The sequence below is a fragment of the Rhyacophila brunnea genome, unplaced genomic scaffold (genome assembly GCF_057557595.1).
Source record: "Rhyacophila brunnea isolate RB1 unplaced genomic scaffold, BYU_Rbru_1.0 scaffold_17, whole genome shotgun sequence".
NCBI classification, from domain to species: Eukaryota; Metazoa; Arthropoda; class Insecta; order Trichoptera; family Rhyacophilidae; genus Rhyacophila; species Rhyacophila brunnea.
The window spans coordinates 27,301,315-27,314,048 of NW_028232827.1; the positions used below are offsets into that span (position 1 = coordinate 27,301,315).

The 12,734-nt window shown below is 31.9% G+C and overlaps 1 protein-coding gene across 1 annotated transcript in view; it reads left to right on the forward strand.

Moving 5' to 3' along the window:
* The window catches only part of LOC147073889 (uncharacterized), a 670,186-nt gene that overhangs the window by 516,487 nt on the left and 140,965 nt on the right, over positions 1–12,734 (forward strand). Inside the window, exon 4 of the mRNA XM_085944702.1 lies at positions 10,243–10,479. Within this exon, the coding sequence (XP_085800828.1) occupies positions 10,243–10,479 (237 nt within the window). The remainder of the gene's footprint in view (positions 1–10,242; positions 10,480–12,734) is intronic.

The window sequence follows — 12,734 nt, forward strand, 5'->3', positions numbered from 1 at the left end:
TGCTCTGGTGGTACGTGGCGGTCTTTATACAACACAGTTGAACAGTCAATTATGAGTCAACTTGTATCTGTTTAAAATGTATGCACAAGAGCCGGTATCACAGCTTGCCAGGTGTTTTATCGATGGATTTCATAATAAGACTCGCGAATTTAATTACTGCGTTCACGACAGTTAAACTGTATCAAAGTATTGACCCGATCGTTATTTTGTTGTAGGTAACTAACTCTTTATCAATTACGGTCAACTGATGACTCCGTATTTGAGTTGAGCGCCTGGACGGCAACAATAATAAGGATTAGAGGTAGAAGGGATGCGCCGAACTAAAAGCACTATTTGCAAGACACTTGTAAAGCCAGTGCTCATCTGCGCGTCGGAAACCTGGACATTAACTCTGCGAAATAAACGAGCCCTGAACATATTTGAAAGAAAAATTCCCCGCCGTATATATGGACCGATCAGGGATGGCACCAATTGGAGGAGAAGATATAATGCTGAGCTCTACGGGCTGTACGAAGATTGCAGCGCAGTTCAATCAATTATGATTGGGAGACTGCGATGGCTAAGTCAATTGCACCGTATGAATGACAATGAACCGGCAAAGAGAGTGATGTCCAGTAATCCAATAGAATGTAGAAGAAGAGGTAGGCCAAAGATTCGCTGGTTGGATGGAGCTGCCAGTGACTGCCGTAATCTGGGGGTACCGAATTGGAAAGCGGCCACACTGGATAGGGACAGGTGGAGGGAGCTATTGGAGGAGGCCAGGACCCACACCGGGTTGTCGCGCCCCTGATGATGATGATGATGGTTGAAGGGATGAGGGCGATCATAATCAGCCCAACCATAATATTATTTAATACTAATAATGTAATAATAATATCTAAAGTATAGTATTTTAATCCACTATATAAATAATATATTGTTTTTACTTACGAATGATAGAACAAAAAAACCTTCATTTAGTATTTAAGTGACAATGAGGGATGATTTCGATGTATATCTTATTTTTTTATATATCAAGCACCCCTAAAACTACGGAAAACGTCAACGTCCATACGTACAACATAAATTCTTTTATCAAACCAAAAGTTCTTTCTTTATCTTAGAAAACGAAAGTTTTCCCTCTTAACAATTCCTAGGAATACCTGTCAAGTATTTTTTCTCTCTTTTCGGGCCTCCGACGTTCAACACGATTGTCAAACAAAAAGTTTTTTACATCAGACAAAGTTGTCGAGGCATTCGTGACATGTAAAAATGATTATATTTTCACACCTCAGCCTAGGCTCAGGACTCCCAGAACTAAGTTGTATCTTCTAGATAGAAATCATTAATAAAAGCTCATTCATTATTTAATCCAGCATTTATAATAAAGTTTGGAGTATAAACTAGCACTCTTTCTTCCTGATCTGTAAACCACGGATTGGAATCCGGTGGCTTCGTAAAATTCAATCAACATTATTCATTTGTCTGTTGTAATACTGTGTAATATACTAAAGAATTTGGACTCTAATGTCAAACAAGAATTTCTTGTCCACGTGTTGAAACTATGAAGTAACAATCCCATCATGTGCAGTTAATCGCACTTTCTTTTTCAAATGAGGATCCCCCTAAATTTATCATTTCATTTTATGCTTCCGTAGTGTACGGATCTACAAATTTACGTGATTTAATGGTTTTAATAATAATAAAAATATGTCTAAAACGATCAAGAGTGATAATAAAATTATTATTAGTAAACTTTTGGTGTATTGCAAAGATAATGACGTGTACGATGCATGATATATTAAATAGATACATATCGAATTAAATTATACACCATCCAATCGTGTGAAATGGAGTAGGTATTCCATATTTCGTCAATATTTTAACATTGAATTGTCTACTTAGTTCTATTTACATACTGCAATAAATATTGTCTTGCTACATTTTCATTTCTAAAGAGGTATTACGTTAATTCTACTTTTAACGGTATTTTTTAAATACCTATGTACCACAATAATACAATATAATTCGAGTGTATTTTAACGAATGTCTTTGGATCATTATAATTTTACAACGTTTTTTTAGCTCGTATTCTTACTTGTCCAGTGCTTCTTTGACCAGTACAAATCTTGTAATAGATTTTTAACTAACTTTCTGACTAGCTAGACATTTTAAACTTTTAGAATAATATATCAGAATACGATGCAAATACATTTTTTTAATACTTTTAGCCATCTTTAAGTAGAATTGGTTTCATTTTCAGTTAATTCTGTTCTGTATGAAAAGTTATTTCGGAAGAAATCCGTATAAAATAAAACTATTATTGGTTGCTAAGTGAGTCCTAGCAACTAAATTATTGATATTAATTATACGTGCGTTACTATGGAAATTAATATGACATTTCAGTATTATTTCAATGAAGTACAAAATTTTTGATCGTTTTAGCTAGTCAAGTCAAGTTTATATGATTCGACAGAAAATTTAAAAACGTTGTATATAAAAAGTTCTTTTTATCTTGTAATAATTTAGTATTATTTTTAAATGAAATCACTCCAAAATACCTAAATTTAGAATATTAATTGTGTGCATCGCTTTCTTTGTAAACAACACTAATACATTTTACTGTGAAATAAAACAAATTCTATTTTTGTATTCAAACGAATAATTCACAATATTTAAGAATGTAACATTATTTTTATTGAACATACATAATTTGAAAACACTTCTGAGAAATATATTATGACGAATAGAAAAAAATATTTTTTGAAAACTACAACACCCAGCAGGATTCGAACCTGCGTCTGCGTCTTTCACAAAAATATATGATAAAAAAATAATGCACTTGAATAATAGTATAGGTGGTATTAATAAATCGTTTCTATATTATATTGAAGTTGAAGAAAGTAGGTATTTAATTCAAAAGTATAAGTACATATAATAATATATCTTGAATTTTCTTATTTAAATATAAATATTTCATGAATGTATTATTTTGTTATTCTTCTATAAGGAAAGAATTCACAAACTAAGTCATGGAAGAGAAAAGAAGAAAATGACGGAATACTTTGGCGCAAAGGTTCGCTTTACTGAGTGGCATATCTTGTCACTTTCCAGGGCGGAAATCATCTCAAGGTAGTATCATCTTCCGCTGGGGTAACCAGGCAGCTTTATTGCGAAGCTTTGATGCAAGCTTTGTGCTTTATTATACATGAAGTGCAGTCGTTATAATGTTAACTTTTAATGCCCACTTAATTAATTCAAAGCTACGTGAATAATGCTAAAAAATATCGTAAATAATATTTATGTCATTTTGCCGTTAAATTATTCAGAACACTTTCTTAGTAGAAGGAGCATGCAAGCACCACTTGGCTTCTCCAAACATCAGCTGTTTCGTTATCTAATAATTTTATCCTGCAATTTTTCATCCCGTATTCGTTGAATAGGGATACTAGAAGTCGGAAAATAGTCTATAGAAATCTAAAAGTCCATAATGAGTGCCTTAAAAGGGTAGATTTATGATTAAAAAAAACAATTCTTTTAAATAAGACAGGTGGAGCTAATTTTTTTCTTTTATTTAACTAAAATTTGGATTGATCCTGACGGTATATCCGTACTCTGTTAAAACATCAAATTAATGCAGGTACCTACATCAATCAATCAAATCAAATTTTATTTATTTTACATATATTAAACTCTACAAATTATTAATTCAAGATGTTGACAACATGACATTTAAAAACAAAGTAACATTATTAAAACAGTAGGTATACATATATATTATATAAATAAAGAAATAGATGAGGTATCAAGTAACTAAACAATAGAAAGAGTAAATACAAAAATAATCATTAATTAGACACGAGTATAATAATATACAATAATTAGACAAAGTAAACCCTATTTTAAGAATTTATAAAACAATCCCTACCTATATCTTCACGTCACAAATATAAGCGAAATTTTTAAAGCGTTTAAGTTGCATGACTATTGGTTCATGTTTGCCGTAAATAGGTAAAATGCAAGTGATAAATTTGCTAAAGCACATTAGTCGGAATTCGATGGATGCACGTTCGAGTGCTATCCGGCATCATATTTTTATATTTTTTTTCTTATTGGTATATTTATAATATTTTCATGGATATTTAATAAATTATTAATTACTGAGTTTTACCATCGACGTTACGCAGTGCTATGATAGACGACTCCTTTCCATAATCCTTCACTGCACAATAAGTATTATTATAATTAGATGCAATCAAGTCCTGTAACGTGATCATTTTCATTTGTTGCATCATATTTATTTAAATTTTAAAAAGACGTGTTGTCATATAAATTGCTGAAAAGCAATATTAATAATAACTTTATTGTATCATTTTTTTATTCAATATTTACTGGTGTTTCAAAAAGCCATAATTTAATTATTATGAGAAAATGTTATAATCTTGTTGTAATATTTTTAAAAGAACCCATAATTGGAGTCCTAGTTTGGTCTAGTTACCTCTCCATACTTTTAATATGATGAAAAGTTACATTTATAACTATACTGTAGTAAATTTTGACTGTTTATATTATGGTCTACCTTTAAAAAAAGATTTTGTGAATCTTTTGTTTCATTTTACTCATCGTAGCCTTCTTATAAATGTAATAATGAAAAATTATGAGTAAACGTTTTGCATATGTAAATATTTTAAAAAAATTCAGTAAAAAAATATTTGTTTACTCAACTTTTACAAAATTGGTAAATATTATTGTTTTGGGGATTTTTGAGCCTCACTCAACGATAAATCCGAAGAGTTAAATAATACAATGTAAACGAAATATGTCAAATCTTCTCCCAGATGAAGCCTTCTGTGGTTTATATTTAAAAATTGCTCCCCACATTAAAATCAAACTTGACGTAAGTACTAATTTGTATGAAAAAATAATAATAACTAAGATCATAAGCGTTGACCAATTGCGTCGTGGGTCTCAGGTTCGAATCCTCGGTCTGACAAGTACACATATTGTTTTTCAATTTGTGTATAAGTCAGAGTATGGACCTAATAGGTTGAGCAAGTGGCTGACATCCAATTCTCGTAAAAACAAAATCTGTTAATACAAACCTCCACTCTGTGGAAGCCCATATGATCCTATTAGGATTTGGCATGGTCGAAAGAAAGATCATAATGAGACCTTGTATGAAAATAAGGATCCATCTTTATACAAGAAGGTTTTATTCAACATATCGTGTATACCATTGAAGATGGTCTCTCTGTGATGTTTAATTCATTCAGTATCGAGGCATTGAATCCATGTTCTATTCAGGATAATAATTATCATGATTGTATTTTTTATTATTTTAAACCTTATAAAGTTCATATTGGCCTCTACAGAGGTTGTATTAAAATATTTTTGTTTTTACGAGAAATGGATGTTAGACACTAGCTCAACCTACTAGATCCTGAGTTGGATCTAAAAATAACACGTGAATTTGCCACGACTCGGAATTCAAACGTTGGACTCACGACATTATTCTGACTGTATATTGTTATATTATTCACTTACCGGTTTGGATACAATAAAACTACAAAATTAAGCCAAAATATTAACATATTATACTAACTGAACCACCCGAATACACACAGTTACTTTTTTTATCGATATATTATGTACATTTACCGAATTTACCTAACTCAACAAAACAATAATAAACAGATTTAAAAAAATAAAAACAACTGTTTAAAAATGACCATGTAAATGGGCTGGATAGATGGCAACGACTTGCCTACGCGATATGGTTTTTTTTCAGCGCTTTTCAATTTGCGCGAGCTACAGTTTTCTCGTCCATACATACGGGCTTCCCAATACACACCGGTGTGCGCACGTAACGTTATGGTAAAGTATGATCATCTAGCTGGCGCTTAAAAGTAAAAATTAACAAAATAACACCAAATTTGAATAAACTTAAAAATTGAAAGGAACACACTAACATTATTTGTATTGTTATAATATATTATATTACTAAAGTAAGTAAAGATTGTTTTTTTAATCTTCATACATAATCTTAATGAAATGAACATATTATGTAAATATACCGACAATATTTTTTGATATAAAGTAAAAATAGCCAAAGGCTTGTAGACATTAGTAGGTATAAAAAATATATACAAGACTATTGTAAAATTAAATTTACACTAAATAAATTCTAATTATATTAATTAATAGACGTAAAAATACAAGGTTTTAAATTACGAAACATTTGTTTATATAAACATAATATTATACTTTTCACAAACAACGGTCATCCTTCTCTCCGCTGCGGCACGAGTCACGACTCGCGGCACTTTTCGCGATCCCACATCTCTCATTGCGAAACTTTTGCGCGGGAAACTTTTACATTAGCCATTTTGCCACATTTAATGGATAAATAAGTTTAAATTCTATTACCCCGCCACTTGACAAAAGGCATAAGAATTATGTGAGCCCACCCGCCACGCGCCTTCCATGGCGTGTGTTTATTTTTTATTTTCGTATCATTATTTTTAACATCTTCCGCACGCCGCTGGGGGGCTGCGTAGGCCGTAGTATAATATTATAATACGAAAAATTTTGTGAGCCATTTTATATCTCTAAGCAAAATTTTATAATATTTAATATTCCTTATTAAACGAACACCTACTACATATTTCATTTAACAAATTCATACATAAATATAAAGACAAATAAACAGGAAGTAAGAATAAGTATAACATACCATGTTCATTCCTAACCAGGGCATACTATGGACCAATACAGAGTAGAAGTTACATTAACATACTTTTTTTTACGAGGATTGGTTGAAGCCGTTCTCTCGACCAAATCTGTTTTTGTACTGAATCACTTAATAATTTTGAATAATTCGAGTTTCTCATATTCGTTTCCCATACCATCACCTATCGGAGGTAGGCTACCATCGGGGCAAAATTATTTGTATCGTCTCCTACTCCAAACATTTTGGAGGAGCTGCACTCATACTAATCAAGAAGTTTTTGATTTTGCTGATAGTACCGGAATCATCATCATAACACATATTTCTTGGTAATGGCCTCTGCAACGAGCCCGAAACGTCGAGGAAAGAAGGAAGAAATACACGTGGTAGAAACCGAAGAATCAATTAGCCGGCTCGCACATCACAACGCAAATCAAAACTTCCAAGACTGCCACGCACTACAACCTCGCACATCTGCCTAGCGGCAAACGTCAAACGCGAAAAAGGAGAAGTCTCTCATCTGCCATTTTTATTGTGTTGATTGTATGAACAAACGTCAAACGCGGTGACCAGCGATGAGCGAGCAATGACAGTGTAGACAGAGACAGACAGAAATGGCATATTGTGGGGCTGTGCGCATGCGCGGAGTCGATATTTTTCGAAATCGACACGCAGGCTCTAGCAAACGCAATGCGTCGCAGCGTCGAAGTTGCATCGGCCAATCTGCGAAGCTCCATTTGATAACGTTTGTTTCTTGGTTTACGATGACGTCACATCGACGAATTCATCGTAAGACGCCTGCGGCGAGTTCTGATGTACGAGCCCTCTTACGATAAAAAACAATCGTGAAAGTCCCAAATATTAATATCACATGCAAAGATAACACAAATAATGACACGGTGTTAACGCTGATGATGATAACAGTTTAAAATGATTAAAGCTGCTTTAAACAAAGTTGAACAAAGCCTCCGCAAAATATTTGGATTTCCATAATAGTTTTGTCGTTACCGGGAAGAAGTTGGCAAAGAACAATTATCTTTACTTCCCGTTACATCAAAGTTGGTGTCATGTTCGTATCCTGTGAAACTTCTCCCCTATCTGCAAATCTTTTGTTCTTAATAACATTTTGCAAAATGCTTTACAGAAATCTGAGCAGAATTTATTATGAAATGCAGAAATGAGGGTATTAGTCATCTACGAGTTTATCCATTTTTTTACCTGACCTGACCCATACTTTTATTAACCAAATAATTATAATATATACATTTTATATAACAATAATATTTGGTACTGTTCGGTTATCAGGAATACAGCGGAAAACACATTTTGAAAATACCCGATATACTGGATTATTTATTAGTTTGAGTTAGTTTATGTTAGGTTAGGTTGGGTTAGGTTAGGTTAGGTTAGGTTTGGTTAGGTTCACCTAACAAATAATTCAGTTTATCGGCTATTTTTTAAATGTGTTTTCCGCTGTATTCCTGATAACCGAACAGTACCTAATATTTTTGTATAATTATATTATACCAAATATTCTAATTGAAAACACACTGGATCAGGGTTGGGAAACCTTTTTTATGTTTATATGTCAAAAAACTATTTGTGATTTATGTATTTATTTACTTACAAAAAACAAAACATTGTACCTATAACGTTGACAATATAAGATTTAAATTGAAATAATTACAAGATAAAAAGAACTTTTTATATACTACCACGTTTTTAAATTTTCTGTTGAATCATATAAACTTGACAATTCTATGTATGTATTAATAATTTATGACAAATAAGGCAATTGTCAACAAATCATTTTTTTGCTATTTTGCAACAAAACAACAAATATAGAATACTGAAATGTCATTTTGATTTCCATAGTAACGCACGTATATATTAATAATTTAGTTGCTAAGACCACCCCCTTAGTAACCAATAATAGTGGATTATATTACGGATTTCTTCCAAAATAACTTTTCATACAAAACAGAATTAACTGAAAATGAATTCAATTCTACTTAAAGATGGCTAAAAGTATTAAAAGAATGCATTGGTTTTAAATGTCTAGCTAGTCGGGAAGTTAGTTAAAAATTGATTGCAAGATTTATACTGGATAAACAACTACCGGACAAACAAGAATACGAGCTAAGAAACACATGGTAAAAAAGCTTGTTCTAGTCAAACAAAGTTATATTACCATTACAAGAGAGAAGAAACAAAAATAAAAAAAAACATAAACTATGTTATACAATAAAATAAAATTTCAAACACATTAGCATATTACTGACAATTTCTATGTCTTTGGGAAGCGCATTGAGTAACCTTGCATTTTTCGTGATAACGTGTGGCTTGCCAAAAGATTTTTTTTTTCTCTACCAGCTCATTTGGCGATTATTTAACCATACATGATACTTAAGAAGCGTCGGTACATAAATACATTAGATATGGCATAAAAAATTCTAAGTTTATAACACTGAGTTCTACGATGTCCTGTACGTCCTGCGTGCCAATGGTTGAGATTTTATATCGTTCTACAATAATTTTTTCGCGTGTCACCAGAAGTCTCCTGCGTACTAGGCTTGGCACATGTGCCATAAGTTTGCCGCCAATGCATCAGATACAATATGAAAATATAGATTGCAATGTTCTTTACATTTTAGAAACTATTTTTTTTAAGTAAATCTCTACCAAGTTTTTCTATTTATAAAATCCAACTGGGGTACTGTTGAACTTGGAGGTTAGTTGAAAAGTCGATAACATCATTCTAAATTAGCAGGTATTGATATTTTAAATATAGTTGTATCATTTTTAGAATCTAAATTATTTTCTCTCTTATTAGATTCCCATTTATAATTATTATTTAATGATATGTTTAACAAAGTATAATATTCTATTTGAAAAGTCATAAAGCCAGATTATTTTTAATATCTCGATTTAAATGTTATGGATGAAGCTGATGTTACAACTGGTAGATACGCTTAATGTTAATATAACAAAAAATGTAGATTAACTTACCCCCGTTTCACACGAAACGGATATTATCGCGCGATAGGAAGTCGAGCGATCACTGTTCGCCAATGCATGATGTTAAAGCTTTTATATACTTAGTTGTTTCATGCTTCTCTTCAAATGCTTGACGGAAAATGATTGCGAGTCTGCGTATTGCACGATGATATTATGAATTTTACTTTATATGAAAAGGATATTAAAAGTGAATACTGTAACAAATCTACTTGGATAAAAGTATATTTATATTATTTTGTCAACAATTTATTCAACCAAAATAAATATACTATTTTACAACAACTGTAATTTGAATGACTATTCTTAGTAAGTATTTTAGTTTTATGTGTCAATTAATATTGTGATAAAAATTAATAATAAAAAAATAAAAGAGAAAAAAACTCGTCTAGATTGTGATGATTATGGTTTCAATAAAGTTTTTATTTTTTTCCAGATAGATATTAAAAGATAGAGTTTTGTGTTATATAATGAAACTGTAGTATACACGTACTAAACATGTATTTTTCTTTATTCCACAGGGTATCGGCTACAATTTTGACTTCAAACTGGCCTACAAATTCTTGAAAAAGTCCGAAGCAAAGCTGCGCTACGGAAACTCTTCAGTGGCGATATGGAGAGGTGACCTGGTGCCAGGAACTTACTGTGACAGGATGCTCACCAACTGCGATCGAAGACCTTGCAGAATACAATCACCTAACTATCCGGGGGTTTACCCTAGGAATCTTACGTGCTTGTATAAAATCGAACATTCCAAGGTAAGGATGAATGATTTTTATTCATTTTGAGGAGATATCTACAAACTATACTATTTAGGTTATAAATACAAATAAATACCCAACAGTTATTAATTTGATACAACTTATTTCAAATGGTGATCGATCAAAAATTTGTTGAAAATTCTTACAAATATTTCATTATCATTGTTTATACTATACAATACAAAGTTTGCTCGGAATTTAAATGTTCCAAAATGGCAAATTCAAGAGCGCTAGTATTTTTTCTGAAGATTCATTTGCCAAATTTAGGATCAACGCTCATATTTTGAAATGGTTTTGTGGATTAATTCGTGATATATGAACAATTAAATTTCCTTATTAATTATCAAAATTTGAGTTTATGTACTTACATACCTCCTTAATTTTATATTCATTTAATAATAAACTAGATAAAAACGTCTAAAACACCTAATATAATAATTTGTAGACCCTTCAAAATCAGTGTCGTAAAGTGTTAGTCAAAGCATCATTACCTAAACCATGTGTATTTGTTATAACAATATCTCAAATGTTGTATACAATCTTTTACCTCTCTCGACCTTCATTAATAAACCTCCAATGTTAATGTTCTTGATAATAAAAATAAAGCCAGATCTGCATAAAGACAACCAATTTCAAGTTCTGTGTTTTCTTAACGTTTACTGATAAATAACCATGATGTCTTCCAAGGTCAGCAAATCTCTCTCTCTCTTACACAAAATGAAGACTTCCGACCGTCAAATCAATAGGTATAGTAATAATATGTATAACTGATATAACTTATTAAATAATATTATTTAAATAGTTTATTCTACTTTTCTGCCAGCATTGAAAACGGTTTTCTTCGGTGGCTCATTTTCATATATGAAACTGAAAATGTAATCTATCAATGAACGATAATTTTTCAAATCAGCAATTTATGACATAATATCATACGAAATCGTATTATCTACGAAGACTCATACGATATTAAATTACACGATTTTGATGATATATTTTTTTTACTCTGTCATTTTTTCCGATCGATAACTTTGTTAAATTCATCTTTTGCCTATACCGGAATTGACATAAAACGTCAATCGCAAGCCCGTCGAATAAAAAATCGTCAGCAAATTCAGCGAAAGTCGAACCCACATCAAAATGGTAGTAAATATTTCCTCCAATGTTATTCCACCCTACTTGGTCTCCAATTTATTTGCGCATTTTTTGTCGCACCTGCTATTTCGCATTTCCTTCTACCTAGTACTACACTTCGTGGTGCCAACGTATATTTACATGCACATATAATATGGTAAATAGTTAAAGTAATTAGTCTAACAATGTACGGCATGGCCTCCACAAGGGGTGGGCTGACAGGGCTCTAGTCTGGAGGCCCGGGCTTAAGGGGGGCCCGGCGTGGCGGATCGACCAGCCAAGTGAGATAAACACACATCACAAAATTGCACTAATAGTAAAAAATGTCGCTTGCGGCGCTATTCCACTTCAAGCATACTAACATTTCAAAATATGTACCTACTTGTGCGATGCAATTTTTGATTATTGTTTGTTAATATTTCACAACTTCACAATTAATTCAAGTAGGTGTATTAAAATACAAAAAATCGCCATAAAATACCGTAAATTTTACCTTGAACACTATTTGTGTTACACAACTGTAGATGGTCACACTGACTTTAACCTTAGCGATAGGTAGGGGGGCAGCTGAAGATTCTAGCCTATGGGTCCACTTCAAGATTTACTCCAATACTCCGTCTCTGACCTATACGACGCACCTACTAAAAACCACAAAATTACTGTCAATCGACTGCGAAATTCCCATATCTGCAGTTATTTTAACAAAAATGATACAGCCATTTTAGTAATTTCCCGTATCTGAACATTGCAGGAATAAACCTGTAATATCCTGTATCTTGCTTATAAGCTGTCAAGCGTGTTGCATGACGTGTGAAGACATTTTTCCAGTAGAATATAGCGGGCAGTACAACAATATAAAAATTACATTGAATTTCAGGCAATAAAACTCTTTAATTATAAATATTCTTTATCTAGTTATTCCAATAAATAAACTTATATATATTTATATTACATATTATTATAACACTCATAACATTTTAATTTAAATAATATAATACGTAGTAAATTATTATTCATTAATACAACTATAAATGGTCGACAACTGATCTCTATGTATACAATGGAGTCATGTATTTGTGTTATTAATATGCAGAGCAATCTATGCTACTTCACAGAATACT